General features: G+C 32.9%; 1 protein-coding gene across 1 annotated transcript in view; it reads left to right on the top strand.

The window, feature by feature from the left end:
* The window catches only part of LOC111148839 (adhesion G protein-coupled receptor L3), a 570,699-nt gene that overhangs the window by 55,182 nt on the left and 494,158 nt on the right, over positions 1-21,359 (top strand). Inside the window, exon 2 of the mRNA XM_022505656.1 lies at positions 18,571-18,784. Within this exon, the coding sequence (XP_022361364.1) occupies positions 18,571-18,784 (214 nt within the window). The remainder of the gene's footprint in view (positions 1-18,570; positions 18,785-21,359) is intronic.

Raw genomic sequence — 21,359 nt, 5'->3', positions numbered from 1 at the left:
TTGCTATAACAGATATGCCATAGACTGGGTGATTTATAAACAACAGAAATTTATTTCTCACAATGTGTAAGCTGGCAAGTCCAAGCTCAAGGTGCTGACAGGTTTGTTGACTGATGAGGAGGGCTGCTTTCTGGTTCACAGATAGTCATCTTTTTACTATATTCTTACATGGTGAAATGGGGAGGAATCTTTCTGGGCTCTTTTTTATTAGGACACTAATCCCATTCATGAAGGTTCTGCCCTCATAACCTAATCACCTTCCAGAGGCTTTTGCTCCAAATACCATCACATTAGGGATTACATTTCAACCCAAGTATTTTGGGGGGACACAAACATACACTCTAGAGCTCTAAAATTAGTGGTCTTTTTTAGTCTTTATCATTGAAAATTTTAAACTGGAGAACACAGAGATAAGAAACTCCATTTGCAGACATCAAGGCAATTAGACAGCTCTGACCAAAGGAACCTGGATGTTTTGGGCAACATGGAGACAGAGAGTTGTTTTATTAGATGCTGTTAGGAACCCCAGATGTCTCTTCATGCCTTTACACCATTATGATTTTGTATGTATTTCTTATATACATTTAAAACCCTAGCAGGATCAAAACACACTGGATATGCAACTTTGATCGAGCACTTATTATGCGCCTGACACTGCTTGACAATTGATTTAATTCCTATGAAGGAGTTTCAAATTATTATCCTCATTTAATACAGAAGAAAGCTACTACTTAAAAAGTTTGAGAAAGTTGCTCATGAATAAATAGCTTTTGGATAAGAACCATAACATTTATATTCATTATATTCATATTCATCTCCCAGAGAATAAAGCTTATTTCTTGGCTTATAATAAAACTCAACAGCTGTTTGTTGAATGAATGGTTGAGTAGATAGATAAATAAATTGTATTAACTTACAAATAATAAGAGGTTCACATCAGATGATTTTTCCCAAAATGAACTGTTTGAGTGTTTTTGACGATTTTAATAATATTTGTTAGAGTTTGTGGAAATTGTATTGGCTTCTTTTAAATCCCTTTTCTTGGCAAAATTTGCTTTAAGAGATTTAATGTTATGGTAAACAAGACCATAAACCATACAAAACACTGTAATCATGCAATTCATCACTTTTTTAAAAAAGTGCAAACATAATTCCAGTGGGCTCACAGTTTCCGTACTAAAAACTGCTCTTAGGACCGTTAAGTACAGAAGAAACTTTCGTTCTTAGTAAATCCTGTCTGTGCAGTTGTTCTTCCTTGAGTCACTTTTTGCTTCACTGAAAACCACAATTTATTCATCTTCTCATGGTCTTCTGTTTTGTTCTGTGAATCAATTTATAGCTCAGTCTGACCTTAAACTTAGAAGTTAAAATTCTTCGTTTATTTAGATGTTGTAATGTAAGAAAAGAAACATGATTTTAAATGTGCATGTATTTTTTAAAAGAGCAATTTATGAGACAGTATGAATTATCTTAGAGACTACAGATGAGCATATCTTTAATACATATTTTGATAAACACAAATATATGTAATCTTAGGAAATTTAAACCATTTAACTGGTGGTATTTATGACAACATGGTATCTCAAAATACTATAAATTGGGTAATATACCAGCAACTTGTGATTAATAAAAACCTTACTTATGTCACAATCCATTTTCCCCGTAAATGGCACAGCATTAATTTATATCATGGGCAATTACTACAAAGATTTATAATTATTACCAATGTGAAATTTCCATGTGTTTTCAAGGTCCCATTCTGTGATAAGATCTCATCTTTGAGACCACCCAAATAAAGAAATGCTTTTGGTAATCCAAATCTCCAAGCATCTTTATGTAAATGATCATCTTTTGCAAAAATTTGGATTTTTTAGTATGCCAAATTCTTAGTGCATCTCTGACATAAGATTTATGGGTCTTTTGAGTGAAATCATAGGACCAATGTTACAGTTATTTATTAGTACTAAACATTACAGATGCAAAAATGTTTGTTTATTCAATAAAAATTGAGCACCAACTGCATGCTAAGCGTAGTGATCGGTATTGGGATCCACCAGAATCTGGTCTCACATTTGAAAAAAATAATCCTACACAGTAAATAAATAAATAATGATCTTTGTTTAATGTATACTATTACTGATATATTTCCTTATTCTTTAAACATGATTCTGTTTTTAATTCTATTAATTGATTTATATCAATTATATAATTATCAATTATATTATAAATCAATCACTTGATTTAATTAATTAATCAATAAATCAATTAATATAATTAATTAATCAATTAATTAATATAATTCTTATTATAAATATAATAGAAATAGGATATATTAGATATTGTATTACATATATAATACATAATATATAGTATATATATAATATAGAAATAGTATAAAGATGTAATATAAAAATTAATAATTATATATTAAGAATAAATATTAAGAACACTATCCTGTTTAAAGATTAAGGAAATATATCAACAGTAGTCAACATTAAACGAGGATTTTGGTAATAGTAGAGGATATCCAAGTGATAAATGAATACAAAAATAGTTGATTAGCAGGATATAATTAAAATTCAGTTTAGTGACTCCAATATGGTTGACAGGAAGATGTGTCAACTTAAATAATTTTAGATTTATGTATTTCTAATGATGGATTTATTTCATGGAGTTAGGCAAATTTTTAGGCATTAAAATGATTCATTAAGTATAACTTACATTTTATCTTATAATCCTGAAATAATAATTTAAGACTTATTAAAATCTACAAAATATATTTGCTCACATAAACTCTTTTAGAAATAGAAAGAGTGGTAAATTTGTATTATACTACCTCAGTAAAATTTATTATTAATATTAGAAAACTTATATATTATTTATTAAAGGTTATATCTTTTATATCTACTTTCTCAAGAATATTTATTATATTCTATGCCAATTAAATCAAATACCTGAAAATCTTCTGGTTACAAATGAGCATATTCTTTTTTTTTTTTTAATTCAGATCTGCTGTTTTTTTTTTTTTTTAATTTATTTATTTAACAGACAGAGATCACAAGTAGGCAGAGAGGCAGGCAGAGAGAGAGACAGAGGAAGCAGGCTCCCTGCTGAGCAGAGAGCCCGACGTGGGGCTCGATCCCAGTACCCTGGGATCATGACCGGAACCAAAGGCAGAGGCTTTAACCCACTGAGCCACCCAGGCGCTCCACAAATGAGCATATTCTTTTCATAACGTTTGTTTAAATGTTCTTACAAAGTGATGCTTTGAAGTAGGAAAATAAATGCAAATTTATCTCTTCATTCATCCTTTTTTGGTATGACTTGCAGAAAGCCATTTTTAATGTAATCATCATCTCTCCTTCAACTATGTATTGATTCAAGTCAATATCTGTTGGTGATAGTACATTTTCAGCTTCTTTTACTTAGAGTTTGAGCAAGCATGATAATATTCACATCATAGAGATCTCTGAAGGAGAGGTAAGAGGGCAGAATATTCATTTGAAGACATAATAGCTGAACTGGGGAAGGAAATAGATATCCACATCCAGGAAGCACAGAGATCTCTAAAAAAATTTACCTAAGGAGGTCCACACTAAGGCACATGGTAAACAAAATGGCAAGAAGTAGTGATAAAGAAAAAAATTAAAACAGCAAGAAACATACAAGGGAAACCACATAAGGTTATCAACAGATTTTTCAGGAGAAACTTTGCATGCCAGAAGGCAGTGGCATGATATATTCAAAGTTCTGAAAGGGAAAAAAATCTTCCATCCAAGAATACTCTATCCAGCAAGACTTTCATTCAGGATAGAAGGAGCGAGAAAGAGTTTCTCAAACAAACAAAAAACCAAAAGGAGTTCATAACCCGTAAACAAGCCCTGCAAGAAATATTAAAGGGGACTCCCTGAGTGGAAAGGAAAGACCATAGAGAGAGTATGAAAAGTAAAAAAACAAAAACAAAAACGCAGAAGGAGTAAAAATAAATATTTCTACAAAAATCAGCCAAGGGACTCATAAAATAAAAGGATGTAAAATATAACACCATATACCTAAAATGTTGCAGGGGAGAGGAGGAAAGAATGGTTTTAAAATTAAGCAATCATCAACTTCACATACATTGCTATATACAAAAGATGTTGTAAAAACCTAATGGTAACCACAAATCAAAAACCAATGATAGATATGCAAAGAATAAAGAGAAAGGAATAAAGACAGTGCAGACTCAGGTAGCCACTGTGGAAAATACAATCCAGGAATCAAACTATTGGATATTTACCCAGATTATATAAAAACACTAATTCAAAGGTATACATTCACCCCTATGTTTATTGAAGCATTATTTACAATAGCCAGACTATGGAAGTAGCCTAAGTGTCGGTCTATAGATGGAATGGATAAAGAAGAAGTTATATATATATATATATATATATATATATATATATATATATTTATATATATATATATATATATATCACCTCTTGATATATGATACATGATATACATATATAGATATCTATATATGTATCTTGGTATTTATCACTTCTTGATACATGATACACATAATATATATAAATATATATGTGATGGAATATTATTTAGCCATTAGTAATTTTTATCAATATGGATAGAGTTAGAGAGTATAATGCTGAGCAAACTAAGACAAAAACGAATACCATATGATCTCAGTCATGTGACACTAAAAACAAACAAGCAAGCAAGGAAAGAGAGAGAGAGGGAGGGAGAAATAAACCAGCAAACAGACTCTTAACTATAGACAAGAAACTGATGGTTACCAGAGGGGAAATGGGTAGAGGGATGGAGGAAATAGGGGATGGGAATTAAAGAGTACATTTCTCACAATGAACAAACATAAAATAAAGAAAAAAGGAAAGAAGAGAAGACTTTGAACAAGACTTATTGAGATAATTCATTTTCAGTTACATAGAACATTATAAGATTTTAAATTTATGTTTTAGTAATTTTAAAAATACTCTTGTTAATATCATTTTGGACAATCTCAACTTTCTTGGGTACACCAGAGATAGACATGTTGCTCAAGATGGTGAAACTGCTATTTTCTCTCAATGTATCCTTTTTTGGTTCCCCCCCATCATACTTCTCATGGTTATTGGGGGATTATTTAATTATGTGTGCATTTGTTTTTAATGTTTATCCCTTGCCCCCATCTGTACTGTAAATTCCATGAGGTCATGAATCAATATTTTATTGACCGTTGAATACCCACAACCTAGACCAATGTCTGGCACTTCAGTTTTATTTGTAAATATATATTTGTTGAATGAATAAATGAAGTGATGTGGAGAATTGATATTGACCATTGAAGCATGACAAAAGATGTGTTTCTCAACCACCGCATTGAAAATTCCTGTTTATTTCACAATTTATTTGTTTAATTATTTGAGGAAGCATTGGGGTAGATGATTGATTGTAACTTTGATTTTAACCGATTTCAAGAAACTTGCCTTCTGTCCCTGAAAATGAATTCTATAAATACTTTCTATTAATTTTTTTTGGAAGTGGGAAAATGTGTTTTACAAACCTCACTGGTTTATTTTGTGCTTGAGGTGGACAAATACACTAGAGTGCTCTATGTGCCCTATGGCATTTCATGACAGTTTTCTAACATATACAAAAAATCCTTGGTCTAGATTTTATTACCTATTTTCTGTGATTTTTTTTTTTAATGTGGTTTGGAATTCAGTTTATAAGGTTTTAGGATGTTAAGTGTGTGAGCTGCTTTTCTGCCTCTCAGTATATTTGTATTGTTGGTTTTTTTTTTTTTTAAGATTTTATTTATTTGAGAGAGAGAGAAAGAATGAGAGAGAGAGCATGAGAGGAGAGAGGTCCGCGGGAGAAACAGACTCCCTGGTGAGTAGAGAGCCTGATGTGGGACTCCATCCTGGGACTCCAGGATCATGACCTGAGCTGAAGGTAGTCGCTTAACCAACTGAGCCACCCAGGTGCCCCTATTTGTATTGTTTCTTATTGTTGTCAAAAAGAAGGTAAAAATCTGTGTATTCAGAATTCTTCTGGTGGCTTCATCTCAAAGCTAAGGGTGGTAGGTGAGAGTTCATTTTTGAACTAACCCAACAGATTTCACTTTGTGTGACTCGGTGGATCTTGTTAGTGTCCAGAATTATCCAATGGGTGCTGTTTTTTGTTTTGCCTAGCATTTATATTTTCATTTGGCTAGGCTTTTTCTCATTCTCATTATTTTTTTCTGCTTTGGATGGGAAATTGTCATCAGTGTCTTACGGGAAAAAAAAATAGCGGGGTACTCTTCCTGTCCCACATTTCAAGTATTTGGCAAATATCTGGGCTTTCATAGGTTGAGGGATTTGGTTGGTTAGTACATTTTCTCATTTACTTATATGACTAAATATTTAAAGATCCCCAGTCTTCAAGCCAGGATTTACTGTTAGTATTTAGTGTTAGTCAGCTTCTTAATGAAAATGTATTTGATTGAAAACATGGCTTATAAAAGTTTTCACTTGGAATAAAATAAAGGATAAGCATTTCATTTTGTAAGCAGCATAGTCAATTTACAAATATTCCTAACAAATACATTCCAGTGGAATGAATGTTGAACAGAGAGGGAACTTTGCTTAGAAAATATAACAATGTGGAGATGATGGATTTGGTCCTGCTCCTTATGGCTCCATGTATTGTTCTACTTGTCAGTGAAATACATTGAAAATACATCAGTCCCGCACTGATCAGGTTAGTATATATGTTAACGCTGTTGTAGAGCTTGTGGATAAAGGATTTATAAACACTGCTGTATGTGTCTTCAGAGTTGAAGATTACCGAAGAGGTTATTACAAGGTCTCTTCTGCAGAGGATTTGTGCTACTGAGTTAGAAAGAAATGTCTTAGTATTACTCCTCTTTAGGATAAAACAAACAAAAATGATAAGCTACTGAAAGCTCTTTATCCTTTCCAGTGAATATTGTGTGTGGTGTGGTGGGGTGGGGAGGAGGAAAGGGATGTGAGTGAGGGCTGTTCCTGTATTTCTGAGTGGTGTGTGCTGTGCAGTAGAGCATTTATTCACTGTTTAACAATTTAGTTCCTTCAAAATTAAATTTTGTTTAGTTTTAACCTGTGACACCACTGTTTATTCAAAACTTATGTTTATCCTTCACTAAATTTCCCATGTGTTTCTTCTATTAGAATATGTAGGACTGTAGGGACCGCTGTGTAGCTCAAGTCAGTTAAGTCTCTACCTTTGGCTCGGGTCATAATCGCAGGGTTTTGTGATCAAGACCCACATCTGGCTCCTTGCTCAGTGGGGAGATGCTGTGCCTTCTGCCTGTCTCCCCCTGCTTGTGTACTCTCTCTCTCTGACAAATAAGTAAAAATAAAAAAAAATAAAAAAAAAAGAGAGAGAAAAGAAAAGTATCTGTAGGACTATAGGTTTTCTTGGTTGTACCATAAGAATAACATAAACTTTAAATTTGTTGATTTGAAATAAAGAACATTACATATTTATACACTGCAATATAAGTAAAATTACTACATTGAAAGTTAATGCCACATTTTAAAATTAGTGATTTTCCCTCTTATTGCAGTAGATTTTTACACAAAGAAAATTTTCATATTAATTTTTGTGATATAGTATCAAAGTGTTAGGAAAGAACTTCTTAAAATTGTCAGAATGGTAATAATATTTTATGCTATTTAAAAACAAAACAAAACAAAATGACCTTGCCAGGCATAATAAATGGAATAGTTAACTTACATTTCATATTCAGGAATTAGACTTAATGTCACAATGGAATGACAATCTATAAGATTATATTATTGTTAGTGTGATAGTCTAATAATACCTTATGCATTTCCCAAGACAAGCACCCTTTCTTTGTTTTCTCTGTGTGACACACAAGAAGGGTCATTGCATTTCTTACCTACATAACTTTCTTGTTCTTGCTTCCCATTCATTTTTGGCTCAGCTGCAGTTTCCTGGAATTCTAGATGGGAATGATAATATTGCCAAGCTTTTATTGTTTGGGTTTGAAATAAAATGGTACTTTTAAAGCACCAGCACGTGGAAAGCATTCCATAAATGTTAGCAATTATCATCATCATCTCACCCTAAACAGCTTACTACAGTATCTTCCTCATTAATTCCAGGCTCTTTTATCTTTCTTTCTACTAATATCTTTCACTGTTCAAACAATCTATTGGCTAATGCTTTTTAAGATTAATTTTATTAATATTATTATGTTATTATAATCTTCTATTGTCCTATATAATTTGGACTATATTCTGAATCTGATTATAATGATATTTCTGATTTGACTACTGCTTAGTTCTGTCTGCCATCTGCTCCTGATTCTCTTGTGAATATATCTTTTTTCCCCAGCTTTATTGATATTTAATTGACATATAATATTGTGTAAGTTTAAGGTGTACAGTGTGATGATTTGATGCATTTATGCATTATAAAATGATTACTACAATAGGGTTTAACATCTCCATCACCTCACATAATTGCCACTTATTTTTGTGGTAAGAACATTTAAGATCTACTCTCTGAGCAACTTTTAAGTATATAATATAGTATTGTTAACTATAATCACTCTTTTGTACACTATATGCCCAGATCCCCAGAAGTTACTCATCTTATGATTGAATGTTTATATCCTTTGACTAACATCCTGCCATTTTTCACCCCATCTCTTAGCAACCACTATTCTCCTGGTTTCTGAGTTTGGCTCTTTTAGATTCTACATATAAGTGATATCATACAGTATTTGTCTTTTTTCTTTCCTATCTCATTTCACTTAGCATAATACATTCAAGATCCACCCATGTTGTCATAAATGGCAGAATTTCCTTCTTTCACATGACTGAATAATATTTCATTATATATATATAATGAAATATATATAATATATGAATATATAATATATAATGAAATATATTATATATAATGAAATACATATATATTATATCTATGTGTGTGTATGCATGTATATATATACGTGTGTGTGTGTGTGTGTGTGTGTATATATACACACCACATCTTCTTTATCCATTTACCCATCAATAAATGTGTAGTTTCCATGTGTTGGTTATTAAGATTAATGCTGCAATGAATGTGGAAATGCAGATATTTCTATAGGATCCTCCCTCTGAACTCTAAATGTATCTTTGTTTGCTCAGAATTTTTGCCTGGAATATTTTACCATTTTTTTCCCCCATATTCACATTTTGTTTCACGCTTAATAGCCAGCTCAAGTTTGCTACCTTCAAAAAATCTTTAAGCACCCAAGCACATGTTTATCACTCCATGATTTTTTAATCTGTTCTATATAATTCACTGTGCTTCATAATGTTTTAAGCCTTGCATAGTATGCACATTCTCTAACTACAAGCTTCTGAAGTCCCATGGAGACACTTAGGAAGATTCTCAGTACTTTTGCTCTGAATCATCGGCCCATCTGCCCTACCCTGCTCCAGACTTTCACTCCTCTGATCTTGTTGTCAGTGTCCTATAGCCATTTGTTTTTAGTAATGATGGATACCATCTCTTGGGTTTTGGGGACTTAGCAACAGTCACATTATTAATCCGTGTTCTCCAGATTGTTGCTGAGCTATATTGATGAGGAATATAATTTCTAAAACTGTGAAATTTTATGTATCAAATATCTATTTTTTTGGATATACATATGGATCCATATATAGAGACATATATATATATCTTTATATTTATATGTAAAAAGTTATATTTGTATATTAACATGAAGAGATTTTATTATGAGGGATTGACTCATGTAACTATGGAGGCTGAGAAGTCCAATGATTTGCTGTTTGCAAGCTGGAGGCATAGAAAAGCCAATGACATAGTTCCAGTCCAAACTCGAAGGCTTGATAATCTGGGGAGGCAGTGGTATTAGTCTCAGTCTGAGTTAAGAGGCTTGAGGTCTGGAGAGCCACTGTTGTCAATCTTAGTCCACGTCCAGCTTCTTGAGAACCAGAAGCACCAATATCAGAGGGCTATGGAAGGTGGATATACCAGTTCAAGCTCAGAGCAAAGTCATACTTCTTCTGCCTCTTTGTTCTCTTTGAGCGCTCAAAAGATTGGATGATACCCACCTAAATTGGTGAGGGTGATCTTTTTTATTAGGGTACTGAATCAAATGCTCTTTTCCAGAAACACCCTTACAGACATACCCAGAAATATTTTACCAGTTACTTGGGCATCTCTTAACCCAGTCAAGTTGACACATAAAATTGATCATCACATGCATGAATTTTTACCATCTTCTTGATTTTATGTGATAACATTGAAGATCCTTCTGCCAGATTTTGAAATCTCATTCTGAATAGAATGAAACCTAGGTCTGAGACAATCTGCAGTGTGGTGGGAAAATTCAAAGAACACCCATGGCTTATGTTTAATAACTCCCAGTGGCCACACTGTAGGTGATCAATATATATTGAAAATTGTATTAGCACATCTTCCTTATTTCTTTGCATTTTATGATTTATTTACTGAATTTTTGTTTATCTTGAAGTTATAAATATTACTCCTAAGAGTATTTTGAACAGCCAGGTTTGAGTTTTTGACATATAGAAAACAAACCAGATAATTGGAAAAGTGAAAATTGACACAGTTTTAGAAATTTTATCCCTCATGAACATCATTGAAAGATACTGTAGAATATGATTTTATTGAATGTTGAAAAGTTATAACAAGGAGATAGAAATTCATTTATTCAAATACTTGCTACATTTTTTATACATTCTCTGAGTGGACAGTTTCCCTTGAAGGCCACCATTTTTGTATAGATAACTTCAAAAAGTAAGATTAATGTTACCTTCATGCTGAAGCTCTGTTAGTCAAAAGTATAGCTCAGCATTAATTGTTTTATAATATTCCATTCATTAGTTCTTTTTGTCCTCTAATTTTAGAAATTTTAAATTTCATGTTTTTTAGGGTTTTTAAAAAATTTTTTTTGGTTTTATTTTATTTTGCTTTGCTTTTGTCCTCAGAACATAATTGCCTTTGGTTATTCATTTAAGGTATCAGTTTTATCTATCACTGCGTTACACTTTATTCAGTACTATAATATTTAAATTATATGTCTTTTTTGCTGAAATAGAGATGTTGAAATTCAGTGTATTAGAGGTTTACTGGTAGCAGATATACTTTTAAAGAAAGTAGATGGTAGGTTGATATTTCATTAGGTTTTAAATGTTATTTTCCCTGCCAAATATTTTGGACTCGATTTTCAGAGCACATTTTTTAAAACTTGGATAAATGTACTGGCATGTAAAATGACACAGAAAAAACACATATTTAAGAAAATTATATCATAGGCTCTGCTGAAATTCAAAATTGGAAATATATGCTTTTTGGCAACATTAAAGTAATGAAGTATTTTTTAAAGTCATTAGCAATAAGTAAAAGCTAGCCCACTTCCAGATAGTTGTGTCCCTCTCTGTAATTAAGAAATGCCTTTAAAATCATTGCCTTTGGGGCACCTGGGTGGCTCAGTCATTAGGAGTCTACCTTCGGCTCCGGTCATGATCCCATGTTCCTGGGATGGATCCTTGTGTGGGACTCCTTGTTCCGAGGGAAGCCTGCTTTTCCCTCTCCCAGCCCCCCTCCCCCGCTTGTGTTCCCTCTCTCACTGTCTCTCTTTCTGTCAAATAAATAAACAAAAATCTTAACCAAAAAAAAAGACAAAAAGGCTACTGAAAATATTTAAAAAAAATAAAAAATAAGATCATTGGCTTTGACTCACAAATAATTTTACTTCTTTCTTATAGGAAACCCAATCTCTTTCCTTTTCATTTTAAAGTTTTCAAAAAAGCCTTTTTCTCTCCTCTTATGATTATTTGCATGCAGAAAAAAATGTTTCTAGCATCTATTAGTAATCGTTTTTCAGTGCTGAAGACTGTATTTATTATACATATTTATATATAAATTAAATGATATATAATATAATAAAATTATATATATGTACACATATGTGTATATATATAAAATCTGGTGGCTTAAGTGATATTTGAGCTAAGGGATGGTAATATTAGACTTTCTGTGTGGGTTATGTATAATGTTTTTCTTTTATTGATTTGGTAATTCTTCAGTATCTGTGTACAAGTTTCAGGGTCCACCCTTTGCACATTTCTCCAGTGGCTTGAAGAAGTAAGTGTTTATTATCTCCCATGGTTTCTTTTAGGTTAAGAATTTGGGAGTAGTTTAAGTAGTTGATTCTGGCTCAGGATCTCATAGTTTTGTGGTTACTGAAAGGAAGGCTTTCTGGTGTTTGGAGCATCAGCTGCCAAGGTCCCTTACTTGTCTGTCAGAAGAGGGCTCAGTTCTTTACCTGGATCTCTCCATTGGGCTGGTCCAGTGTTCTCTGGCGGTTGGCTTTGAATAGAATGAGTTTTCAAGAGGGACACGGAAGCTCCAACATCTTGTTAATGAACAACACTTGGAAATCATGTACACTCATTGCTATCACATTATGTCCATTAGAAGTGAGGACCTAAGTAAAGCCCACATTCAAGGGGAAAGCAAAATGGAGGACTTACAAAGAATAGTGAGTGTACTTGAGAACTGCCATATGAAGCTCTTTAATAAAACCTATACTCCCTCCCCAAGTTATCTTATCTACTTACCTACTATCTTATTTATTGCTCTACTTCCCAAATTTATAAAGATTTCTTTTCTGAGTCATTAACCTGTATTCAACTTCTTACCAGATTTTTTTCATGAAACTATAGCCAGTTGCTTATGCTTATTTTTACTACCCTCCCATTTACCTTTCATGTTCAGCCAATCACCAAGTCATGCAATTATTTTTTTGTTCCTAAATATAGATCAAAAATGTTCCCTGTCACTGTTCACTTAAAGCAATTATTTTGTCCTTACTGCTAAATTTGTCTTCTATTTTACATTCTTAAAAAAAAATCCTTTAGTGGATTTAATTTTACTTAAATAGACAGGCTTTGGGTTAAAGTACAAAGGTTAAGGGAATGGAAAATAAACACAAATATAAGCCGTTTAGCTAATATTTTTGTATTCACAACAAATAAACGTATAGAGCAGGCTGAAGATTTCAGTCTCTGCTAAATGGAGATTAGGCTACAGGCTTTATTTTTTGAGTGTATTTTTGAATATGTGCAGTAACTCTTGGAAAAATGAGGTTTGAACAGGGCATTGAAGGCTTGGCCCAAGGAGATAGGTGCATAGGTACACACGTGCGTGCACATACCTGCTTGATTCCTCTGTTCTGTAGTTAAGTTTCCTTACCCCCAAAGCAGTGGTAAGTGATAGTCAGGTTAGTCAGTTTATTATTCCTTGAAGAGATGCCCAGAGCCCCTCTCTGTGTGACTCCGCGGCGCGCTTCTCCAACATTTCTTCAGTGGCCACTGATATTCCGGCTTCTGCATTCATTCTCCTCTCTATAGATGCTCCCTGCACTATTTCATGCCCTCCCCATGGTTTTAGTCTGTATTCTGCTCTTGAGTCCAACTGAGAGTTGAAGACTTATTTATTTATTTATTTGAGAGAAAGGGAGAGAATGTGGCAGGGGAGCGATGGAAAGAGAACACAGGCACTCTGCAGGAGGGGCAGAGGCAAAGGGAGAGAGAATCTCAAGCAGACTCTATGCAGAGCCGGGAGCCACACTCAAGGCTCCATGTCACCACTCTGAGATCACAACCTGAGCTCAAACCAAGAGTCCCAAGCTTAACCAGCTGGGCCCCCCAGGTGCCCCAACAGTTGAACATTTTTAAATGTTCAATGTTTATCCTGACTTCTTAAACTCAACATGATCAAAATGTAATACATTATACTGTGTTATGCTCTCAACCCACTGAGTGTAGCTGCTTACCTCTGTGTCTGTGTTTATTGTTATTCTTATTGATATCCTTTGTTTTAAAATCAGTATCCCAACCACCACTCCCTTCTTTGAAAGCTCCCTTCAGTGCCCTAGGGTTATCCTAGCAAGTCTCTGAGCCCTGTCCTTGGGGTCCACAAAGAATCATGTGGCTTGTGTTTGGTCACCAGCGTTTAGCCCCTGCCTCCACCCCCACCTCACATCCCTAGGCTGGTATCTTTGTTGTTATCATCCACAATTCACCAAGGACTTTAGGCATTTTGAGTCAAATGTCACCAAGCAGCTTAACAGTAGAGCAGAGAGCCCCAAGAAGGTCGAGAAGAAGTTTTAACAGCCGACTGGCTGAGGCCTCAGAAAAGAAAACATGAAAGTGATTTGTGCTGACACAAGTGCATGAGAACAGTGTTATTTAATCCCTGGTCAGGAACACTTTTCATTAGGTGTGTGCTTGCCGTGGAACTGGGCATTTGTGGAGGTTCAGCCTATCCGTAGTAGTGAAGCTTCATTTCATCGAAGCCTCCTCGGTCCCATGGACAGTGGGTAGTTCCCTAGTGTGGCATCCTACCCGGTTATCAGATTTTACATCTGAAGGTTTTTCCAATTTATTCAGCTAATACCCATTACACATCTAATGTTATACTCTGTTCCTTGTTATAGCAGATTAACTCATGGTATAAAAGTGAGTTCAAGGGCCCCTGGGTGGCTCAGTGGGTTAAAGCCTCTGCCTTCAGTTCAGGTCATGATCCCAGGATCCTGGGATCCAGCCCCACGTCAGGCTGTCTGCTTGGCAGGGAGCCTGCTTCCTCCTGTCTCTTTGCCTGCCTCTCTGCCTGTTTGTGATCTCTGTCTGTCAAATGAATAAATAAAATCTTGAAAAAAAAAAAAAGTGAATTCAAGAATATGCCTTCTTTGCCCCCGAATTATTTTCCCACAGCTGCTTCCCAAAGCCCAAGGCAATATTACCCAAGTACAATATGTAATAGACAATTCTATGGACTATCCTGCATTTGTATTGTTAACATTTCCCATGTCTTGGTTTTTTTCTCTACTAAGCAAAATCTCTCCATTGTTAGCAGGATAACTGAATGGTTAAAACAAAACAAAACAAAACAAAAACTTTTAACTTAAGCATATTTTTTTCCATTGGACTTTGGTCGCTGTTTAAAGAAAGCATTTAGCAATATAATTAAAAGTAATTTAAATAGCTAATTAGACAATGTTATAATTTCCAGTAATAGATTCCTTTAAACAAAACATCCATCATTTAGGAGTACAATTTATCACTGGGTTACTGATACAAATGCAATTATATGTTAAATGGAAGAAAGCATCCACAAATCAACTCAGGCTCTCTGTAAAAATTGCCAAATACATAACTTTTGTGTAATTCTTACAGGGTCAAAGAGATACATGGAAAATTTTGGCCTCCACATTTTAGTTGGCTTTGCAACTGTCTAGTGTCTGGTTCTAAATCATATTTTTGACAGTTAAGAACCAGAATAAAGCTTTCTCTATGTATACGTTTTGACAAAACTTGACTGATGCATTTAATTAAGCAAATTGTCCACTAAGTCAAACAAATGCTGTAAGTGTATGATTTGCTTATTTGTTTTGTTTTCTTCTTAAATTAACTCATTTTTAAACTTAATTTAACTTAATTGTTTAAGTTAAAATATAGCCAGATCAATTCAATGTTTGGAAGCACTTTCAATGTTATTTTTAAAAATAGTTATACCAAAGTTAAGAAACAAATTGCCTTTTAGCAAATGTTAAAAAATGTCCTGGAAAATTCTGATTTGGAAAACCTTTTATTAAAACCGAAAATAAAAACCAAATCAACAGAAACAACCTCTGTAATTCCATACCTAAGTCATGAAACTGGATCCCCAAATTGGAATACTTTTATTATTCAGTGATTCCATTACTTAAAATACTAAATACATTAATGAAAATATCTTTATCCTTGAAAATGAAAACTGAAATCTCACTTTTTTTTTAGAAACCTCATTATTAAAAAGAACTTCATGTTTAAACAACCATCTAATTTCAGATGATAGATAAATAAGGATATTTTATTTTATTTTAAGAAAAATATAAATGAATATTTCAGAAATTCAGTGTCTCTCTATTGTGGGAATACCCTGTCAAAATGTTGACTCAAGAGCAAACTAAAAATAATGTTACAACCAACCTCTAATTATGTTAACTCTCTGATGAATGATATGGATGCACTAGATTCTTCTGTGTGTATATGTGTGTGTGTGAGAGAGACAGAGCAAACAAGATGTTGAATAACATCCAGCATGGAATTACTTGAATGTGCTGTTCGTGAACTCTTAAGGTACCTGCTCAGAAGTTGTACATGCAGTGTATGGTACAGTTATAGCTTTTCCAAAACATTGTAGAAATGAGGTGAAAACTATCATTCTCAATTTTTGAAATAATCGTATGGTTTCACAAACCAAATCAATTTATTTTTTTAAAGGTTATCTATTTTTTGAGACAGAAAGTGAGCTAGAGAGCATGAGCAGGGGCAGAGGGAGAGGGAGAAGCAGACTCCCTACTGAGCAGAGACCCAAGGTGTGGCTCGATTTCAGGACTCAAGTATAGTGAGCTGAGCCCAAGGTGATGCTTAACCAACAGGCACCCCAGCGCCCCCCAAATCAATATTTATGTTAAGTTTCAAGTGAAAATATTTATAGCAACAAAATTTCTTTCTCTACCTCCTCTCTATTTTCACTTCATTGTTTCTCCTCCCTTCTTTTTTCACATTTTATGCTTTGTAAAAAAGTCACAAGAAAAGTTGCATATATTTATTTAAATTCATATTTTATATATGTACACATTAGTGAGTTAAATATTAATACATATTTATAGCTTTCATGTGTGTATCTCTATAATTATTCCTATTATGTGGAAATCAACTTAGTAGATGATTGGTAAACATAATTTAGAATTTCAGTTTTATGCTTTTAAAAGAAAACTTGAGTTTTTACAATTAAACATTTGACTTTCTTCCTACTGATTATGTTCACAGTCTTGGAGTGGGAAACATAAATTTGACATGAAATGATGGGTAATTCCCTGTGTAAAAATGAGATATATATAGATGTTCAGCAAACATCTAAAATCAACAAACTAAAAGAACATATTTGCCACAAATATAAAGTACCAATTTTTAAAAAATTTTCTTGTTAAACAAAGAACTTTTACAATAGTGAACCATGTATAAATGTAAGCAAGCAATTCATAAATAAAAGGAATGTGAAAGGCTGATGAACATGAAAATATATTTCATTGTACAAATAGAACACTGAAAAATTTGTAAGAAGGATATTGTATCACTATTTGTCTACTACATTAGCAAAATTTAAGGGAATTGGTAATATGTTGTTTTGAAATGAAAGGTGCTATTGGTAGAACTATACCTATTTATTAAGTTTTTTAGATATCTAGTTGTTGATTTTTGCCAAGCTTGAAATATATTTTCCCTTTGGTCCATCAGTTTCATTTATAAAAATATACTATAAAATATATTTGGTTTTCTAAAATATTTTAGCTATGGTACACAAATATTTTTATACTTCCTTACAGTACTATGACAAAAACACATGGACATTCCCAAATGCTCATCAACGTAAGATATATTATATAAGGGTTATAGGTATATAAAAGGCAGCCATTAAAAATGAGGACTACAATACAGAAATGAAAAGACATGTTCATTAAAGGAATAAATAAAATAAATCAAGGTATCAAACAACATGTGTAGTGTAATACTACCTGAATGAACTATAAAGAAGGGTAGGAGGAAACATATAATGTCTATTTGTTTTTCTATAGAAAATTCTAATAGGAGGGTCACCGCAATGCTAACTGGTTATCTCTTGACAGTGGGAGAGAGTGTGTGGAGAGAGCTGAAGGAAAATTTAATTTTTCTCCATATAAATCTCTATTTTCCTAAAGAACACTTATTATCAGTGTAATTACATAATAAAGTATACTGATTATGTTAATTAATACTAAAAAATGAAACCATGTTTTAAAATGAAAATAGAATCCTTAAGATATATAAATTCAACAAAAATGTGATTTTGTTGGATGACTCAGTGGTTAAGCATCTACCTTTGGCTCTCGTCATGATCCCAGTGTCCTGGGATGGCACCCTGCCTGGGGCTCCCTGCTCAGTGGGGAGGCTGCGTCTCCCTATCTCTTTGGTGTTCCCCTGCTTGTGCTTTCTCTCTGTCTCCCTCTTCCTCTGTCAAATAAATAAATAAAATATTTTTTAAAAATGCAATTTTTGGTAATAGGTTCCATAAAACAAAATGAAACAAGGCACACACAATACCCCTGAGGTTTTCCTAAGAATCTCTACACACTCGATAATATTTCTACATAGACTTTACCTCATATACCAGCCAAAGTTTTAGAAAATCTGAGTGTTCTTTTTCTTTTATTTATAAGAAAACTGTGTTAGGTAAGGTTTTATGAAATAGCTATTACTCTGAGATTTTTAAAGATCTTGTAAAGTTACTAAAGTGAAAAATATTCTATTTTAATTAAAATTGTTAATTGCAACTGGTTTGTTTTTTGGTATTAGTTTATCCCAAACACTGGAAAAGCAAACACATGTACTTTTCCTTCGTATGTAATAAAGATGACTTAATAGTTCTTCCTCCTCCTTCCGGTAGCTTTCAGCCGTGCCCCAATTCCGATGGCTGTGGTCCGCAGAGAGCTCTCCTGTGAGAGCTACCCCATAGAGCTCCGCTGTCCAGGAACAGATGTCATCATGATAGAAAGTGCCAACTATGGAAGGACTGATGACAAAATTTGTGACTCTGACCCTGCTCAGATGGAGAACATACGATGCTATCTGCCAGATGCCTATAAGATTATGTCTCAAAGGTATGATACTTCTAATATTCTTTTTTGTGTGTACATTTAGTATAAATTCTTAACCATGAGTCTGTGTGACATACTGAGCATAGGTAAGAACACAAATAGCATTATATATTTTAGAATAATTTGAGCTACTTTTTCAATTTAACTGGTTTCCCATATCACTAAAATGCTAGCATTAGAGATTGCAAATGGCATTTGGAAATTATTAAAATTTATTAGATTATTATTAAGTTTGATGATGTACTCTGACTTCTCCAGAACTGGACTCAATAGCTAAAAAACTAAATTTATTTTTCACAGTTTCCAAAACAGACTTTTGTAATTTTCTCCAGAAATTACAGAAAAATTATTTTACTGCTAATAAATATTTTCTGTCAGTGTATGAAAAAAATAAAAGTTAATAGATAATTTTTATAACCATTAATCAAAGTGTAATAAAAGACTATTGATTAATGATTATTTGGCCTTGAAAAACAATGAAAAAGTATTATTTTGTTATCTAGTATATAATGTAATTCATTTAAGCTATTCAAAATATTACCATATTCAAATAATATAACTTGTTATCATATAATATCACTGGATAAGGAAAAGAAGTTCTTCAATTCTAACAAAACTGGTCAATGGGAATCCATACTATGGAAGGTTTAAATTATACTAAGATTTCTTGATAAATTAGCTAAATATTTTATATATATATATATATATATCTTAAATATTTGTTCAATATTACTATGATTTCTTAGAAATTAGTAAAGTCATTCATTTACTATAAGCCTTCATATTTTCTGACTAAATATGCTCACAAAGTAATTTTAAAATAATGAATAAATTACTTATTTAGTAAATTATTTTTTTCAGTAGGATTTCTACTTAGCCAATTATTTTCTTCTATTATTTAAGGAGTTCTTAAAATATAGGGGAAATCATGGCATATGTAAAAATCAACAAAGTCAAGTATATAAAACAAGAACCATAGTTCTCAAGGCTTATCTTTCTTGTGCTTGAGAAAGCCTGCATTATTTTTAGCTTTTTGTCTAAAATTCTGATGACTAAAATGCTGATATGTATCTTTTTGTATGATTAATATATTGATAGTATCTTCTTTTTATAAATAATTGTATAAATTGTTACTAGAAATTATAACATGCCCAGTTTTTGATGATCAAAACATCTGTAGTATACTTGAAGGATGATGGTCTCTCTGGGCAAATCTGAGGGCTTTTGTTTGTCTATTTCTAAAATGCTAACTCATGCTATGGTGAATATTAATGAGAAATAAGGTTTTTATATTGGGGATTCCATGTGATAGAAGTTTGGTTGCATTTGGTTCTTCTTGTGTGTCTCTTTCATTGTTATATCTCATTTTGTGTCTCTTCTTGTTACACATTTGACATGCCTCCAACTATGGTTAAATTCTCTGATGTTATGCCTAAAAGAAATCTAATTAATTCATGATGTGTAGGTGTTATAATGGTGTCTGTCCTGAGTGGTTTTCCATGTGGAGTATGAATGAGCATTAAGACTAAATGGTTATTTTATTTATTTCTGCCAGACCCAACAAATAAAAAAAATAGATTCTTTGAATCCATTTGAGGTGTGAGTTGAGGAGGAAATTCTGCTTTTCTGTGATTAGCTTTTCATTTTAAATGTGGCAGAACCATTAACTTTAGTAGCTCTTTGATCTCTTTATGATTTTCATTGAAATTGTTTTTATCCTCTTATTGATATTATTAATGGCTCCCCAAATAAGCCCTTAATCTTATAATTATTGCAAAAAATAGTTACAATGGATCCTCTCAAGCTGCTGAATTATATGGGATGTGTCTGTAAAGTGACAAATCTGAAGAGTAAAATTGCTTTAGGCACCCTGAGTGAATCATTTGTGGAAGCCCCCTGGTGGTTTCTCAAGTAAGAATTGTCAGCTCAAATAACTGTGGTTAATTCTGCATGGAGGCGAATTCCTTGGTTGTATTTGGACTGCTAAATATACTACATTTATACTTGCCCAAATTAAATGCTTTTGACTCTTAGAAGAAATCAGGTTCCATCTTGTAAATTCCCAAGAGATGAGATGGCCACGTCTGCTTCAGCTGCTTTATAATTAATGAACTTTCACTGTTTTGCCAGTGACAGCATATTAAATAATGCTAATAATTTCTAATTATGATGTGGATGTATCATAATAATAATACGGAGAGTTTCAGTGATCCAATTGAATTTAGATTATAATGGGGAAACTTTTCTAAGAGATATTTAGATAGTTACTGTTTTCACTCATTTAAAGTTCTAGAAATACATTGTATCAGTGTCTACACATTTTTAAGTGTGTCTCTGGATCGGAGAATTATATTACAAAATACAAAATGTTTTCGTGTATCCTTGTATAACCTTGTTAAACAGCCTTTGTAACTCGCTTCACCCTCATAAATTAGATGTGTCATAGGCAAGGACAGACATGAAATAGTTTTCATGTAGATGTTTGAATACACATTGAACAAATACATAAATAAAACTGTATAATAAAATGTTAGTTTTGTATGAAAAACTGGGGACTTGCATCAAAAGCGGATGGCAC

The sequence above is a fragment of the Enhydra lutris genome, unplaced genomic scaffold, assembly GCF_002288905.1.
Source record: "Enhydra lutris kenyoni isolate GAN:26980312 unplaced genomic scaffold, ASM228890v2 scaffoldscaffold21, whole genome shotgun sequence".
In the NCBI taxonomy this organism is placed as follows: domain Eukaryota; kingdom Metazoa; phylum Chordata; class Mammalia; order Carnivora; family Mustelidae; genus Enhydra; species Enhydra lutris.
This window is presented reverse-complemented; position numbering and strand designations above follow the sequence as displayed.